The 15,560-nt window shown below is 56.1% G+C and overlaps 7 protein-coding genes across 7 annotated transcripts; 4 read left to right on the top strand and 3 right to left on the bottom strand.

Annotated features, from left to right (window-relative positions):
- Positions 1–473: 473 nt before the first annotated feature.
- LAESUDRAFT_763793 (Aldo/keto reductase) lies at positions 474–2,220 on the top strand (the record flags this gene model as incomplete). Its single annotated transcript, XM_040913332.1, has 13 exons — positions 474–573; positions 626–666; positions 725–810; positions 869–979; positions 1,033–1,118; positions 1,174–1,226; positions 1,282–1,336; positions 1,392–1,446; positions 1,508–1,543; positions 1,601–1,673; positions 1,728–1,869; positions 1,926–2,119; positions 2,176–2,220. The coding sequence occupies 13 exons, from the start codon at positions 474–476 to the stop codon at positions 2,218–2,220; spliced, it is 1,077 nt and encodes a 358-aa protein (XP_040759154.1).
- A 745-nt stretch (positions 2,221–2,965) lies between these two features.
- On the top strand, positions 2,966–5,099 carry LAESUDRAFT_483946 (Aldo/keto reductase). Its single transcript, XM_040902636.1, has 13 exons — positions 2,966–3,265; positions 3,318–3,364; positions 3,423–3,508; positions 3,567–3,677; positions 3,730–3,815; positions 3,874–3,926; positions 3,982–4,036; positions 4,092–4,146; positions 4,202–4,237; positions 4,295–4,367; positions 4,424–4,565; positions 4,622–4,815; positions 4,871–5,099. The coding sequence occupies exons 1-13, from the start codon at positions 3,166–3,168 to the stop codon at positions 4,913–4,915; spliced, it is 1,083 nt and encodes a 360-aa protein (XP_040759153.1). The 5' UTR covers positions 2,966–3,165; the 3' UTR covers positions 4,916–5,099.
- A 475-nt stretch (positions 5,100–5,574) lies between these two features.
- Positions 5,575–6,990, top strand: LAESUDRAFT_664079 (uncharacterized protein; the record flags this gene model as incomplete). Its single annotated transcript, XM_040905094.1, has 2 exons — positions 5,575–6,293; positions 6,348–6,990. Coding segments are annotated over 2 exons (1,362 nt in total), but the record flags the coding sequence as incomplete, so codon positions are not given.
- Positions 6,991–7,938: 948 nt separating this feature from the next.
- Positions 7,939–9,056, bottom strand: LAESUDRAFT_763791 (uncharacterized protein; the record flags this gene model as incomplete). Its single annotated transcript, XM_040913331.1, has 2 exons — positions 7,939–8,142; positions 8,793–9,056. 2 exons carry the CDS (start codon positions 9,054–9,056, stop codon positions 7,939–7,941), a joined length of 468 nt encoding a protein of 155 aa, XP_040759151.1.
- Positions 9,057–9,196: 140 nt separating this feature from the next.
- On the bottom strand, positions 9,197–10,451 carry LAESUDRAFT_483584 (uncharacterized protein). Its single transcript, XM_040902635.1, has 2 exons — positions 9,571–10,451; positions 9,197–9,524 (listed from the first exon to the last, which is right to left on the bottom strand). Exons 1-2 carry the CDS (start codon positions 10,070–10,072, stop codon positions 9,337–9,339), a joined length of 690 nt encoding a protein of 229 aa, XP_040759150.1. The 5' UTR covers positions 10,073–10,451; the 3' UTR covers positions 9,197–9,336.
- LAESUDRAFT_815919 (uncharacterized protein) lies at positions 10,053–13,106 on the top strand (the record flags this gene model as incomplete). The annotated part of the gene is made up of 6 exons (XM_040914729.1): positions 10,053–10,347; positions 10,400–10,464; positions 10,518–10,562; positions 10,612–10,684; positions 10,736–12,391; positions 12,448–13,106. The coding sequence occupies 6 exons, from the start codon at positions 10,053–10,055 to the stop codon at positions 12,954–12,956; spliced, it is 2,643 nt and encodes an 880-aa protein (XP_040759149.1). The 3' UTR covers positions 12,957–13,106.
- A 60-nt stretch (positions 13,107–13,166) lies between these two features.
- LAESUDRAFT_686746 (actin-domain-containing protein) lies at positions 13,167–15,515 on the bottom strand. Its single transcript, XM_040905933.1, has 6 exons — positions 14,996–15,515; positions 14,837–14,945; positions 14,680–14,787; positions 13,961–14,632; positions 13,575–13,909; positions 13,167–13,503 (listed from the first exon to the last, which is right to left on the bottom strand). The coding sequence occupies exons 1-6, from the start codon at positions 15,346–15,348 to the stop codon at positions 13,278–13,280; spliced, it is 1,803 nt and encodes a 600-aa protein (XP_040759148.1). The 5' UTR covers positions 15,349–15,515; the 3' UTR covers positions 13,167–13,277.
- Between the last annotated feature and the right edge of the window lie 45 nt (positions 15,516–15,560).

Here is a 15,560-nt window from a genome sequence, read left to right as displayed (position 1 = left end):
GCGCGGTTTCCAGTGCGACTGACAAGATTCACCGAAATCTCGGTGTTCATCCATGTCATACGACGGCGGCCCGAGCGTTCGGGCCATATCACCCAAAGAGCTCTTGCTGTTGTTCTTCCGTGGCAATGCAACATTGACTGGCGGTGCTAAATTGATGTGGATGGTGAGACTGCTCTCTGGCTTTTTCAAAGGGATGTAATGTATTGAAGACAAGGGCCGACAAATGGGGCGACTCCGGTCAATTATCGCCCGCCGCTTCCCTGCAACGGGACGGAATGCCGACGGTCAGATGACGCGACGCCACGGGCGTCTCGCTCAGAGTCCTTGCAAAGATTATGGACACAGGTTCCGAGGATCCCCCGGTATAATGCGCCGTAGCCTGTTATAAGCCAGCTTCGTGCAACATCGGCCAGTCCAAGGTCGCGTCTTGCTCGATCTCCTTCACCACATAGCATCCGAAAGCAGTCCCAGAGATGTCCACCGAAGTCAAGGTCGAGTACGACGCGAAGGGCATGCCTTTCCGGAGGCTGGGACCCAGTGGTTTGCGGGTGCCGCTGTTCTCGCTTAGAAGCTGTAAGCACGTCGACGCATGGAGCTGCAGATAGAAGAGTAATACATTACGCAGGGCTCACCTTGGGCGGATCTGTCCGTGGCGATCCCGTCAGGGTATGTATCATGATTCTGTTGGCCTATCACAATGTAATTGAATAAGGCACTCTCGCAGGATATCATCAAGACAGCCTTTGATCATGGCATCAACATGTTCGATACTGCCGAGGGTTATGCGGCCGGACGATCGGAGGAGGAGATGTAAGCTCACCGGGCTTCACGGTGAACACAATGCTCTCATGCTTATCGATCGTTCCAGGGGCAGGGTGATTCGGGAACTGGGCCTGCGTAGGACGGATCTGATCATTTCTACGAAATTGTTCTGGGGACCGCATAAGTCGCCAAATGCCGCGGGACTGTCACGGAAGCAGTACGTCAGATGAGAGTTTCGTTGGAGATGTTCGTTGCTCACGGTTTGTCCAGTATCATTGAGGGCATGAAAGAATGCCTCCAGCGGCTAGGGCTCGATTACGTCGATGTCATCTTCGCCCATCGTCCGGATCGCACAGGTATGTACGATCAAGCAAAGCATCGAGACCTGTAATGATCGTCAATACACATCAGTTCCTATGGAAGAAACTGTCCGGGCATTTAACTACGTGATCAATCAGGGATGGGTAGGGAAATTGTTATTGATACTAGCACTGCATTGAAATCAGTCGTTCTTTGCAGGCGTTCTACTGGGCAACTTCAGAATGGTCCGCAGAAGAGATCGAGGAAGCATACCGTATGCATTATATCTGCGGCTGAGTTTGACTGTGAATGACCACTTTTCTACCCAGACATTGCCGACAAGCTTGGTTTGATGGGCCCTGTTGCGGAGCAATGTAAACATCAGTACGTCCTGTGGCGCCATCGAATCGTATGCTATATCAACTGTTCTGACACGCGCCTGCAGCATGCTGCATCGGGAGCGCCCAGAGAAAGAATATGCGTGAGTCATGAAGATGCCAATATTATGTATTTAGATCACTAAGACTCTCCTAACCAGCCCCATCTACCGCAAGTACGGTACGGGAACTACGGTGTTCTCCGCTCTCGCTGGCGGTCTTCTGACCGGCAAGGTACGCGTGTTCGAGATCGCCCATGGTTGCTGCTGACTGTTTCGTTCACGACAGTACAACAACGGTATTCCTCCAAACTCCCGTCTCGCTGTGGAGCAGGAGCAGCAGTTCAAGGATCAGGCCGCGATGCTCGCTACCCCTGAAGGCGAGCAGATGCTGGCGAAGATCAAGGCCATCGCAAAGTTTGCGGAGAACGGTACCTGGGGTTAGGCTTTGCCGTCAACTTATACGTTATTTATTCTCATCTCCCAGAACTGGATTGCAAGATCTCACATCTCGCGCTTGCTTGGGTGGCGAAAAACCCCAACACCTCCACGATTATCCTCGGCGCGTCTAAGCCGGAGCAGATCGTCGACAACCTCCGGGCACTGGATGTCCTCCCCAAGCTAACGCCGGAGGTTGTGGAAAAGATCGAGGCGATTTTGGCAAATAAGCCTGCTCCCCAGGTGAGTCCTCGCCTTGTGTTGTGTTGGCTACTAGATATCAACAGTGATTGATGTAGGCGACGTTTGGCCGCCCGCCACTTGATCCATTTGGTAGGCTGTAAGGGCGCTATAGGATGGTCGCGGGGCAGACTAATCGTGACCTGATTATATGTATAAATAGAAGGTCAGAGGCGGTGAAACCCCAGGATGAGGCAGAATGTCCCAGCGATTACTTCTAATAACCACGCGTATACAGCACGCCAGCGTGGCCTCATAACACTCACATGATGGAGCCTCAACTTGGACAGACGACTCAACAATACTTGCTTTGCGCCGCTCACATGTCGGAAAACAGTGATGGCGTCATACCTCGCAAGAGATAATGTCCCAAGTGAGATGTCTAAAATCATTCTAGGAACAGTTATTCAATTAAGTCCATCCGCGCGGCTATGTCTGATGTGGTTACAGTCTGATGACATCGATCTATCGACCGACAGACCCTTGATATATCGCTGGCGAAATCCAAGCTTAGTGTTCTCAATATTCGATGCCCGACAGAGAATATAGCGCCCGTAACTCGGGTCCAGCTTCCAAGGGGTTTCGGATTATCAGTCAATCTCCTGCGTTTATACGGATCATCTTGCGCGATTCCTGCGACTAATAACATTCAGTGAAATCTCGGCGTTCATCAGTGGTCATACGACGGCAGCCCGAGCGTTCGGGCAATCTCACCCAAAGAGCTGTCCTTCCGTGGCAACGCAATACTAAGTCTGGCGGCGCTAAGTTGATGTGGATAATGAGACTGCTCTCTGGCTTTTTCAAAAGGATATGATGACGCATCGCCATCCGAATCTCTTGAAGACAAGGGCTGGCAAACGGAGCGATTCCGGTCAATTGTCACCCTCCACTTCCCTGCAACGGGACGGAATTTGCTGTCGGTTGGCAGATGACGCGACGCCACGGGCGTTTCGCTCAGAAACGCCAAGTCCTTAGTCAACGTCGGCTTGCCCAAGGTCTCGTCTTGCTCGATCTCCTACACCACATAGCGTCCGAAGGCAGTCCTAGAGATGTCCACCGAAGTCAAGGTCGAGTACGACGCAAAGGGCATGCCGTTCCGGAGGCTGGGGCCCAGTGGCCTGCGGGTGCCGCTGTTCTCGCTTGGAAGCTGTAAGCACGTCGACGCATGGAGCTGCAGATAGAAGCATAATACATTCTGCAGGGCTCACCTTGGGCGGATCTGTCCGTGGCGATTCCGTCACTGGCAGGGTACGTATCATGGTTCTGTTGGTCTAGCACAATATCACTGAATAAGGCGCCCTCACAGGATATCTTCAAGACAGCCTTTGATCATGGCATCAACATGTTCGATACTGCCGAGGGTTATGCGGCCGGACGATCGGAGGAGGAGATGTAAGCTCACCGGGCTTCACGGTGAACACAATGCTCTCATGCTTATCGATCGTTCCAGGGGCAGGGTGATTCGGGAACTGGGCCTGCGTAGGACGGATCTGATCATTTCTACGAAATTGTATTGGGGACCGCATAAGTCGCCAAATGCCTCGGGACTGCCGCGGAAGCAGTAAGTCAGAGAGAGCTTCATCTGGGATGTTCGTCACTCACGGGTTGTCCAGTATCATTGAGGGCATGAAAGAATGCCTCCAGCGGCTCGGGCTGGAATATGTCGATATTATCTTCGCACATCGTCCGGATCGCACAGGCATGTACGATCAAGCAAAGTCATTGTGACCTCTAAAGATCGGCAATATACACATTAGTTCCCATGGAAGAGACCGTCCGGGCGTTCAACTACGTGATCAATCAGGGATGGGTAGGGAAATTGTTATTGATACTAGCACTGCATTGAAATCAGTCGTTCTTTGCAGGCGTTCTATTGGGCAACTTCAGAATGGTCCGCAGAAGAGATCGAGGAAGCATACCGTATGCATTATATCCGCGGCTGAGTTTGACTGTCAATGATCGCTTTCCGCTTCAGATGTTGCCGACAAGCTTGATTTGGTGGGCCCTGTTGCGGAGCAATGTAGACATCAGTACGTCTCGTGGCGTCGAATTGAGAGCTAAACCAACGTCCTGACACGCCTGCAGCATGCTGCATCGGGAGCGCCCGGAGAAAGAATATGCGTAAGTCATGAAGATGCCAACATTATGTATACAGATCACTTAGACCCTCTTACACAGCCCTATCTACCGCAAGTACGGTACGGGAACTGCGGTGTACTCCGCTCTCGCTGCCGGCCTCCTAACCGGCAAGGTAATGCGTGTCCACAGATCACCCATGGCAACTTCTGATTGTTTCGTTCACGACAGTACAACAACGGCATTCCCCCGGATTCGCGTCTCGCCGTTTCGCAGGAGCAACAATACAAGGATCAGGCTGCGATGCTCGGTACCCCTGAAGGCGAGCAGATGCTGGCGAAGATCAAGACCATCGCGGAGTTTGCGGAGAACGGTACCTGGGAATATGCTTTGCCGTCAATTTATACGTTATTTATTCTCGCCTTACAGAACTGGATTGCAAGGTCTCGCATCTCGCCCTTGCTTGGGTGGCGAAAAACCCCAACACTTCCACGATTATCCTGGGCGCGTCTAAGCCGGAGCAGATCGTCGACAATCTCAAGGCACTGGATGTCCTCCCCAAACTCACGCCGGAGGTTGTGGAAAAGATCGAGGCCATCCTGGCTAACAAGCCGGCTCCTCAGGTGAGTCTCCGCCTTGTGTTGTGTTGGCTACCGAAGCTGACAGTGATTGATGTAGGCGACGTTTGGCCGCCCGCCACTTGATCCTTTTGGTAGGCTGTGAGAGCGGAATGGGTTGGTCGTAGGGCGGACTGATCGCGACTTGATTATATGTATCAATAGAAGATCAGAGGTTGTGAAACCTATCATGGAGCAGAATTTCATGTTGCTGTGTGTTAATCGCTGTGAAACCCCCTGTAACGAGCGACATATTCGAAATCGTGATGCATATGGCTGTCGTCCGTTATTTACGTATCTGGCGGTTGTTCAGTTGGACGAGAGTGCTCCTCTTTACATGTTTGCATGCCGATCCTGCCTTTCGCACAATGCTGCAGCGATCTTGCGCGAGAAAGAAGTTGACACAGAAAATAAGGAAAAGCATCGAAAAGTAGCAAGATGTGTTGCGTAGCCATTGTGCTACTTCTATAGCCATTGCGCTGCTTCTAATAGCCATTGTGCTCCTTCTATAGCCACGCGTATACAATTCGCATGATAACACGTGAACCGCGTCTTTGCGCTGCCACAATGAGCGCTTCAATGAACCGACCAGGAACCGCACGAATGCAACGTTTTTAACTTGCGACCACCATCATATCTCTGTCGGCCGCCTGATTCCCCCCCAATGGTTGACTTGTCAGCGAAAGACGTCAAGGTGCAGAATTTATTAACTTCTTGATTCGGAGTCTCACCTAATTAACGCAGCCCAACGTGTCTGAGAAATTGTCTGAGGAGGAGTGGGAAGACGAGTCGACGGAGGTTGATGACAAACTGAGCAGCCGTCGATCTCCTGTACCTCCTGGTTTCGGGAGGGCACGCAATTCTCGCCGCAGGAAGGTGGTGCACCGGGCAGTCAGTACTGTCTCTCAGACAGCGACCCCACGAAGGACACCTGGACCTCGCGACGAATCTACTCCTGTGATAGACCGGGAACAAGTCCAACAAGCTGTCGTTACTGGAGCATCGTCTGCGTCCCGGTACTTGTACGATATTCTCTCGCTTGCGTTACGACTACTCCGCAAACCGCTTGGAATACTCCTATTCATCTGGATCTTGGGCGTTCTCTTCACGCGAATGACGCAGACCTTCCGCACGGTCTTCTCGCCATTTTGTATCATTCCCGGGATCTCCAACTCTCCGTTATGCCGCATGCCACCGCCCATCGTTAATCTCAGCCCGAAATGGGCAAACTTCACCCAGCTTGCCGAGATGCAGGGCGCGACTTTCGAGCAGTTGTTGGACGAGTCGGTCACTGGTTCTAGCCTGAGCTTCGAGATCAAGAAAGCAGAGATGGCGACGAGCGATCTTGTCACGCTCGTGCGCCATAGCAATCTGATTAGCAGGGACCTTTTGGCAGAGTCATTGGTCGATTTTGTGGACGACGCAAGGAAGACAGGACGAGACTTGCACAAATTGAGCTCGAAGATCGGAGGAGCAGTGGATAGGTGACTGCCAACATACATATGACATATTATGTCCATGTGCTGACAAACACGAAGTATCATGGCTGTGAACAACTACGCAATCCGCGCCATCGAAGCAGCGAACGAGAAGCCCCCATCATCTTTCTTGAAGATTTGGCCATTCGCGTCCTCTGTTACCTCTGCTGTGACACGAGCGATCGTCCTGCAGACGTTCGCGGACTCCATGGACGTCTCCGCGAGTCAGATTCAACGAGTCATCCTCGAGGCCGAGGTGAACCTCGTGAACCTCGAACGCCTCGAGGAGCACCTCAAGACTGTCCACGAAGTGATCAGTCGCGAGAACGGTACTGTCACGGCTGCGCAGGATGAGCTGCTCGCGTCGCTGTGGACGTCGCTCGGTGGAAACAGGCGCGAGCTGAAAGGGAAGAAACAGCATCTCGTGCTGTTGAAGGGACTCGGAGCGTACCGCAGACGGGCACTCGCACATGTCACGGTTGCGCTGCAGACGCTGCATGCCTTGAGTGCGGACCTGGAGGAGCTACGTGAGAGGGTGGCTGCGCCGGAGATCCTTGGCGAGCAGATACCTGTGGAAGTGCATATGCAGGCTATCCAAGCCGGGCTCGATCGCCTGAAGGAGGGACAGACGAAGGCACGAGAGAGGGAGGCGGTGATTTTTCGTCGTCTTCTCGGTTCAGGTGCACCGGAGTTGGATGGATGACGTTGTACTAATACCCGTCGTAACGATCTCTTGAGTCGCTCTGCTTTTTCTTGGAAGTTCTCGGTACTGAGCGATGTATCTATGCAGGCAATCATTACCGATAAGAGTATGTACGAGTTCGCGAATGTTGTAATTGGATGTATGTTCCCGCTACGTAAGTAGTGGGTTTTTTCGTTCGTCGACTCTTCCGCCAAAACTCGGGTCCTGCCCTAAAGTCGTCGATGGAGCGTGTACGTCATTGCCGAACCGTGCCGTCTCTTTCTCGCATACACTAGCCTTTGCGTGCAGTCTGATTTCTTCTCGACATGTCTGCTCTCAATGGCTCGCGTCGTCGTTCAAGGCTCCGCGAAATCGAAGAACGTTTTCACGATAATATAGTCAATTTACGTGCCTTTTCTGTTTCTACATTATGTTCCACTCAAAAGTAACCTACCTAACCACCTGTTACATGAACTACCGATTCTAGGGTGTCTACTCACGAACATAATGTATGCGAAGTGTTCCAAATCCCTCCTCGCCCCATCTCATTATGTGCAGAAATATATCTTTTGCACATGAAACACCCTAACGAACCTTACTCTGCGGGTTGAGTGTTTTGCGCCAAGCGCCGGCTGGCGCAGTAAGCGCGCTCGACGTAGCGGGCGCTGCCGGCACCGGCCCTACCACCTTTTATGATATCGTTTCGTAGGAAGACGGCCGATAATTATGAATATTTGTTGCAAGGTTACTCTATCCCGTTGACGTTGTCTCAGAGACTCGTAGGTGCATCTCCCTTCTGTTAATTATCACGGTTGGATCTCAGTTGTGCATCTCAGTCGAGAGTCAACATTCAACTAGTGCACGCGTGCACGCCGTAAAACCTGGGATGAACGGCCATTGTATGTGAATTTGTGATCAGAGGAACATGGGCGCCGGTACCGTTCCAGGCAAAAGCTCACGGTCTGTATGCTAGTCGCATGCGAACGGAACGAACGGCGCAAAGCCGGCGAACGTCCTCCAGACTTTTATCAACGCATCCGCCGCGTAGCGCTGGGCATCGGCGCCGATAATGGACACTGTGGATGTAAGGTGCAACATGCTATGGAACCTCGCGAAGGTGTCGAAGACCCGGAACAAAGTGTGTCCTGTGCCTGCCGCCATAGACATCGACCACTGCATACACATGTACACGTACATCCGACCACAGCGACGCCTGTTGCACGTGCGTCAGCGTCCCACAAATTCATTGACGTCCACACACCGTTCGCCGTGCGGCGCACAGGGAAAAGGCTGCATTTTTCAGGAGTATCAGACGCCACACTGGACCACTTGATCGTGCAAGGTCGACCATTTCGCGTCATCGCCCTCGATGCAGCTGATTGTCTGCATTCACAATTACATTGATGATCCAACCGTCCCGGCTAGTCTACATGCGAGGAGGCGGTCCTTGTCCTTGAAAGTGAGAGTTAATCACGAGCACCGCTCCGTCCCGCGAAACCGCGCCCTATCAAGCCACAACCACCACCACCGCCCCGCTTTCCCCCCACCACATGCACATGCATGCACACCTCCCACCTATCCCCCTCAAGCTCCAGGACCGCGCCCACCCATACACCTCACTGTAACGCCGACGCCGACGCCGACACGCACTTCCATTCCGTTCCAAATCCCCATTTCGACTCGTATGTCATCTGTCGCAGCGTGCCTGGGCAGGCACAAAGCTGTGCCCGGTGGCACCGGGCACTCAAGTTGCTCAAGCTCAAGCTTCAAGCTCCAGATTCCTGATGCAGCAGGACCAGCATGGGATCTCTGGCAGGGCTTACCCCGACGACCGTTTGTGCGATCCCCTCGGGCGCGAACCGGTGCGCAGCGGCAGCTCGCATATGATCCTCCGCCGCTTTGGTTTGTCGAGTGGCTAGGACGGATGGGTTCCGCGCAGATGTCTGAGTCGCTTGTGCTATAGACGCGGGACCCACGCCGAGCATTCCTGCCGGACCTTTGCGTGTTACGTCGCGCAGAACTACGCCCGAATCTTTACGTCTGACATCTTGTTGGGTCGTCAGGTAGGGGCACGGTGGGACGGGCATGGGCGCTCGTCATCAGCATCAGTATGCGTTTCCGTCTCTGCCTCCGGACGTCTCTCCTTCTCACATCTCTCGCATCTTCCACGCACCAGATGGTGAAGATGGTTTGGTATGGGAGTCCTTGCGGGGGAACGTCTCGGGAGGTGATGCGATAATCGCTAGTACCCCGGGGCTATACATAGTTGGCGCTAGAAGGTGTCCGGTAGTTGATTAGATTACAGCGACGCGAGACCGTCACGAAGCGAGGTATTTTGCGGTCCCACCGCTACACCGCGAAATCTTTTCAGAAGATTTTAGTTGGGCTGTGGGCGATGGATGGGTTGCGCGCGCGGAGAGTTTGGTAGCGTCGTGAGTCCGTGTACGCCGGGTACGCGCGAGAAGGGAACTGCGCTGAGCTCGCGAACAGCCGTCGCTTCCGTCGTCTTCCGTGCCCCGCGTCAGATGCAGACGCCACGGTCCTCCGAGAACCGACTTGCCAAGATCAGTTCATGGAGAAGGGGGTGTAAGACTTACGTACCACGCCGAGTAGTCTGGGGACACGCCAGTGAGCAGTATCCATATGGACGTGACAGCTCGCGCGAGAGGAAGGGGGGGGGGGGCTTTGCCCACCACTGGGGTGCGGGCGATAACACGAGGCTCTCGCAGCGCGGGTCCGGCGCGGAGGCGGAAGGAGGGGCATCTGTTCGGAGAAGCATATGCGCGCAGGGCGACATATGATGCTCACGAGAACACACGCATTTCTCCGATCTGGGAGAGCTGCATCGGAAGTGGCCGGTGAGGGCGGCTTGGTCGCTATGCGCCATGTGCTGCGTCGTCCGTGTGAGTGAGTGGGCTGCGAGGAGGAACAAGCGTCGTGGCCTGAGAGAGGACGAGGACAGCTGCAAAGGATACATTGAAAGAAGGCTGATTAGATTTCGCAGATTGGAACGCGCTATCCCGATAGAGGCAACTCGTCTCACCAGAGCCCGCCTCTGAAAGACAATAAGCTCCCTCTCACCCATGGCTCCTTCCCCGAACATCGCCCGCTCCTATACCCCCTCCCGCTCGCCAAACTCGCCATCGCCGGCACTGCACCCAGCAGCGCGCACCGCGACACACGCACCGTGCGGACACAGGCTGCGCGTTCCCGCTGCGCTCTGGCCACCCGTTCTAACAATACTCATCACAAAAGAGCGGCGGCCCTGTCCACCCCTCCTTATTGTTCTCCACGCCAAACTTTCTGCCTTTCTGTCCCGCCAGCCGTTCATCTCCGACCCATCTGCAGTCGGCTATCCCAAGAGGATAGTCCACCCACGTCGCAATCCTGGCGCTTGGAACGGGAGGTCTCGTCTACGGACCTGCTGCAGGTCAGATCCTTCAATCCCACCTCACCGCCAGCGGGATGATCGCCGTCTACAATCTCGACAATGGGGTGCGCATCGTCTCTGGGTTGGTCGTGCGACGTATCCTGATAGCATTCTATAGGGCGGTCCTGGCACCGGTGCCCTCGGTGGGCCTCCAATGCAGCATGTACGTATCGTCGTCTCTCTCTCCGGGCTCCTCTCACCCCCGGGCTCAGAACTACAAACGAGCAGTATACCGTGCTGCCCCACAAGCATTCTCCACAGAGGTCCTGCCGCCCACCAAAGTCGGTGCGTGTATTACACTTCCCCTACCATGACCACATCTCACATGGCACCCAGGCAGCAGCTTCGCGTACGGCCTGCGCATCTACCCCATCACAGGCCCCGAGCTCCCCGACGACCAGTCCGGGCAATCCAGCGGCTCCAGCGGCTCTATGCACACCGAATACGACGTCTGGCGCCGCTGGGAAGACTGCCTCTGGTTCCAAGAGATCATCGAGGAAGAGTACGAGCAAATGGCGCGCGCAAAGCGCTCACGGCTCGCCGCAGGCAAGGGCGTGAAGAAGAACGGCGTGTACGTCCACTCGGACCAGGCCGCGTCGTTCGAGTCCCTCCCGCCGGGCCCCGAGGCGGCCAGCATCGCCAAGGGCATCCACGAGATCATCCCCAAGCTCACCAAGAAGGGCACGTTCTTCCGCGCGAGCCAGAGTACCGTCGACCAGCGCGGACGCGAGTTCTGCGCGATGATTCAGGCGCTGTTCGCGGATGACGTGCCGACGCTCGTCAGGGAGCTCCGCGAGACCCGGCTCGTGCGCGATTTCTTTGGGTACTGGCGCCGCGACAAGGACCTTGAGCGTAAGCGCAACGTGCGCCCGGCCTCGAGCCCGGGCGCGGGCGCGAAGATGGGCGTGCGCAGCTCGTCCGCGAGCACGATGAGCATGTACTTCTCCGCGTCGAACCTCTCACTCGCCATGGCCGAGCCCCCACCAAGCCTGCCCCGCTCACGCCCACACACCAGCCCGAGCGCGCCCATGCCCGCATCCGCGCCTCCCGACCTCTCCGCCTCCTCATCCAGCACCGGCAGCCTCTCGCCCACGACGCCAACGCAGGAGATCCCCGCACCGATGCACTTCTCCGTGTCGGACCGCGGCTCGCTCGCCCTCGCGCACCCGCCCTCCGAGGACGAGCTCCAAGCGCGGTACTCTATCGGCCCGCGCAGCGTCTCGTCCAAGATGTCGTCTCTGCGCTGGTCCCGCGCGACCTCGAAGCAGGACGGCGCGGCGCTCATCGACGACCTTCCATTCGTGTTCGTGCCGGAGTCTCAGGGCTACCGCGATGAGAACCATGGCGGGCTGCAGTCGCTGCCTGAGGATCAAGAGTATGTGCCAGAGGTGAGCGGCCTGACGGCCGCCGCGCGCGACGCGCCCCTCCCCGCCCGCAGGCCGCGCGGCAACTCGTGTCCCGAGCGTGACAACCGCAACGTTGCCGTCTACGTCCCTCCATCGTCTCGCTCGCAGGTACAGACGCAGCCCACCGCCTCGCGCTCGCGCTCACGCCCATCTTCACCCGCGCCGTCCACCGCCGCCGTCGTGGAATCCGCACGGCCGGAATCTGTGCTCTCGGACGTGTCGCTGCGCTCGTCCTCGGGCTGGCGCGACTCGGTGGCGTCCGACTTGAGCGTCGCGACGGAGATCGCGTCCGGCATGCCGTGCGGAGCCTATTCTGAGAATGGACATGAGGGCACGGTGCGCGCGCGTTCGTCAGGGGTGTATCGGCATGCGGCGCGTGCGTCGGTTGCGACGATGAATTCGCTCATGTCGGGGTACTCGGTCGATGCGGTTTTGCCTAGGAGGGCGTCGCCGCCGCCGCCGCCGCCGATTGCACGGCGGTCGCAGCTGCCTGTGGGGTCGCGTCGGCCGGTGACGGTGAAGCTGGTACCGCGTGAGGAGGTGTGGTGTGAGGCGCATGAGGAGCTGTTGGATGCTTATTTTGATGGTGGGTCTCTTAGCTGTGCGCTGACCGTTTGAGGCTGATTTGAGTTGTTCGTGTAGAGATGAGCCTCCGCTCGGCATCCCCTGTAGACTCGGCGTACCGCTTCCCGCGGGAAGAGACCTCAAGCAGACTTGGCGAGCGCACCATCGCGCCGTCGTACGCACCCAAAGCCTCGCCGTCACCCCAGCCCTCACTCACCCCCACCGTCTCCACCAAATCCAACCCACTAAACCCCGACTCGATCACCGTCAAAGCGATCCTCGACGACTCCATCGTGCTCGTGCGCGTGTCCTGCTCCATGTCCTTCCTCGAGGTGCGCGCGCGGATCCAGGAAAAGTTTGCGAACCAGGAGGGGATCCCGCTCCCGGATAGGTTCGCCATCGCGTATGCGCCGCCTGTTGACCGCGCTAGGTATGCGCGCGGCCGTGCGCGTTCGAATTCGGCGTCGACGGTTGGGAGTGGGCAGGTGCAGCCGTTGCGGTATATCGCGTCGGATGAGGAGTGGCATACTGCTGTTGTGGGCTGCGCGTCCAAGCTCACTGTTCGCATCTTCCAGTCCCGGAATTAATCTCTCCCATCGTGTTGTTGTTAATTAGGTTGTTGATGTCCACCCTTACGATTATTCATGACTTCCTCATGCTGCACCTGCTCCTCTGCTGTGCTTAGTCTATTCCGGGTGTACTGTACATCTTCGCATTTTGACATAATGTAGCTGTTGTGACTCGTTATTTTTACCTTGGTATTTGTTTGTAGCGTTGGTGCTTGCTTGGAATCTTGGGACTGTTTACGTCTTCTCGAATAGTTGTTGCAACACGTACTGTTTCGCGTACGTACATAGACAGGGCTTGCAGGCCCAAATGAAAGAACTGCGTAGATTATATAAAGTCGTTCATGCGCCAACTTCGGTCTGAGGCGGGTTGGGAACGCTAACATGGGAAAGAGCTCGCGGCGCGGGCGGCGCGCCAACGGGCAGCGGTATCCTCGTCCAATCCGGCAGAAGAAGAGTCGGCGACCGTCCTGGATCCAGGACGCCACCCAAACCGTCACCATCGTCCTGTACACCTGCCTCGTCCCATTTCTCACGCAAAATCTCCGGACCACCCGTCTTCAGCGCTCTGCCCACCAACATTATCAGCCAACGATCAGTCCCAAGTGACCACTCGAGATCTGTCAAACGTGAACGTACCCAGCGAGGGAACCGCCGATCCAGGCCATCATTGCTGGAGTGAACGCGGGCGCCTTGCCTGCGTTGGCGCTGCTGCTGACGGAGGCTGGCGCTGGCGGGGAGGGGTTGTTCAGGATGGCGAAGTGGCTGGCGAGGGCTCTGAGTGAGGCGTAGCGGTGGTATGGTTCGTACTTTGGCTGGCCCGGATGACTTGAGGGATGGGAAGCTGGAGGCGATGGTGTCGACACTGCTCGTACGAGTTCTGCTTGTAAGCGTGGGATGAAGCCTGGTAGCATGGGGGTGCCGCCGACGACTAGGATGGATGATGCGAGGGTTTTCCGGAGGTCGATTGGGACCTGCGCGGGGATGGTTGACCAGACGGTGTTTCATGGTGCACTCGGGCGTACCTTGAGAAGAGAGTCAAGTATGACTTCAGCGACACTGCTCTCGTCCACATCGCCTCCCTCAAACAGCACCTCCGCGGCCCGCTCTCTAATCCAACCAGGGATAATCAGCGTCCCCCTACCTGTTCCCGTCTGCTGCGACGCAGGCGGGTCAACTCGCATGTGCAAGTCGGTTGCCGTCGAATGCCGCTTGTACATCGTAGCGAGTGCCTGCAGGTGGCTCTCTCCAGGGCGAGGCTGGTCCGGGTTGGGCACCTGCGAGTGCGAGACGACGGAGAACCCTGAGGACGCGGCCTGCTGCGACGAGACGTTGCTCTCAAAGTCCGCAGAGACGCGGGAGAACTCTGACTCGGACATCGCTGGGTCGCTCGGGGGAAGGTCCACATCCATCGGGTCATCACCGGATGAAGATAAGGCGCGAGATTCCGCGTCGAGTGCGTCGCCGACGAAGCAGCAGCGGGTCTTGACTTCTTCTATGACTGCGTCTGTTAGGACTTCCTCTGGTACGCGCATGGAGCGTGTCGCGGCAGGGATGTTTGCTGCAGCGCTTAGCGATGTTGGTGGTGGGAGGTAAGTGCCGAAGAGCAGGAGGAGGGCGCGTATATGTGATGACAGGCGCATGCCAGCGAGAGGGGTTGTTTGCAATTGTGGGAACAGTGGCCGGGAGGAGTATATCTGCTGGGTTTTCAGCACAAAGCCGCGAAGGTCCGAGTAGAACTCACTGGCAACACTGTTGACTCCAAATGTCCACAGTCCAGTACGAGTCCTGTCAGGCGTCCAGCCGCCAGCAAGGCTAGCAGATGGCTGGAAGCAAATGATACGGAAGGGACCTGGTGTCTTCATGAAGGAATGACAACATAACATGATAGACGTTCGCACCTGCAGATTCTCAAATAACAGTCGTGCGATCATCTCTTTGAGGTACATCGGTAACAGCGGATGCTCCACCAGAATCACCTTACGCGACTTCGGGTCCGTCATCAATGAGCTTAGAGCAGTCCATGAGCGACACAAGGCATGTCAATAACACAGACGTACTGATGAAACACTCTACGTAAAGATGTCTGCAACCGCGCCTCCAACATCCTCTCCTCTTCCTCCCCCTCCGCAGGCTTCATCGAGCGACTAAGCGTCCACAGCGACATTCCGCACTGTCCAGCAGCAAAGAACGCATCCCTAGGTTTTCCCTCTCCGCTGAAGCCGACCTTCCAGATGTGTGAGCCCGGGTCTATTATGATGCGATCCTCGGTGCCATACAGCGAGTGCCGCCGTGTCGTCTGGTAGTGCGGGGATGCCTGGAGCGTGTGTGACGACGAGGCCCGGGTTGCTTGTGAGGTGCTTTCCTGATCATGGCTGCCTTGCCTCCGAGGTGTGGCTGGGGTGCTGGACATCGCTGTAAGTGGTTACTGGACGCAGTGCACGGTATCTTGAATGTGGTCACTGGTAGCAATAAAACGACCAGGATCAAGACCGGCTGAGACGAATTGCTCTAGCAAGATCTTTTCAACAGCACAGAATCAGCAAAGCAGAGATGAAATCCAATTTCGGCGGAGCCCTAGGACAGGTAGTGCAGTCGCTTAAGCTCGCCACACCAAGAATCTAA

Source organism: Laetiporus sulphureus (genome assembly GCF_001632365.1).
Source record: "Laetiporus sulphureus 93-53 unplaced genomic scaffold LAESUscaffold_61, whole genome shotgun sequence".
In the NCBI taxonomy this organism is placed as follows: domain Eukaryota; kingdom Fungi; phylum Basidiomycota; class Agaricomycetes; order Polyporales; family Laetiporaceae; genus Laetiporus; species Laetiporus sulphureus.
Note: the sequence above shows the minus strand (reverse complement) of the source record. Positions and strands in the feature narration are given on the sequence as shown.

Coding starts and splice junctions, on each gene's coding strand:
- LAESUDRAFT_483946 (XM_040902636.1), top strand. CDS start 3,166: ATGTCCACCGAAGTCAAGGTCGAGTACGACGCAAAGGGCATGCCGTTC. Junction 4,147..4,201: donor GCGGAGCAATGTAGACATCA/GTACGTCTCGTG, acceptor ACACGCCTGCAG/CATGCTGCATCGGGAGCGCC. Junction 4,816..4,870: donor CTAACAAGCCGGCTCCTCAG/GTGAGTCTCCGC, acceptor TGATTGATGTAG/GCGACGTTTGGCCGCCCGCC.
- LAESUDRAFT_483584 (XM_040902635.1), bottom strand. CDS start 10,072: ATGTTCGGGGAAGGAGCCATGGGTGAGAGGGAGCTTATTGTCTTTCAG. Junction 9,525..9,570: donor TCCCCAGACTACTCGGCGTG/GTACGTAAGTCT, acceptor GATCTTGGCAAG/TCGGTTCTCGGAGGACCGTG.
- LAESUDRAFT_686746 (XM_040905933.1), bottom strand. CDS start 15,348: ATGTCCAGCACCCCAGCCACACCTCGGAGGCAAGGCAGCCATGATCAG. Junction 14,788..14,836: donor TGTTATTTGAGAATCTGCAG/GTGCGAACGTCT, acceptor TGAAGACACCAG/GTCCCTTCCGTATCATTTGC. Junction 13,910..13,960: donor TACTTGACTCTCTTCTCAAG/GTACGCCCGAGT, acceptor ATCCCCGCGCAG/GTCCCAATCGACCTCCGGAA.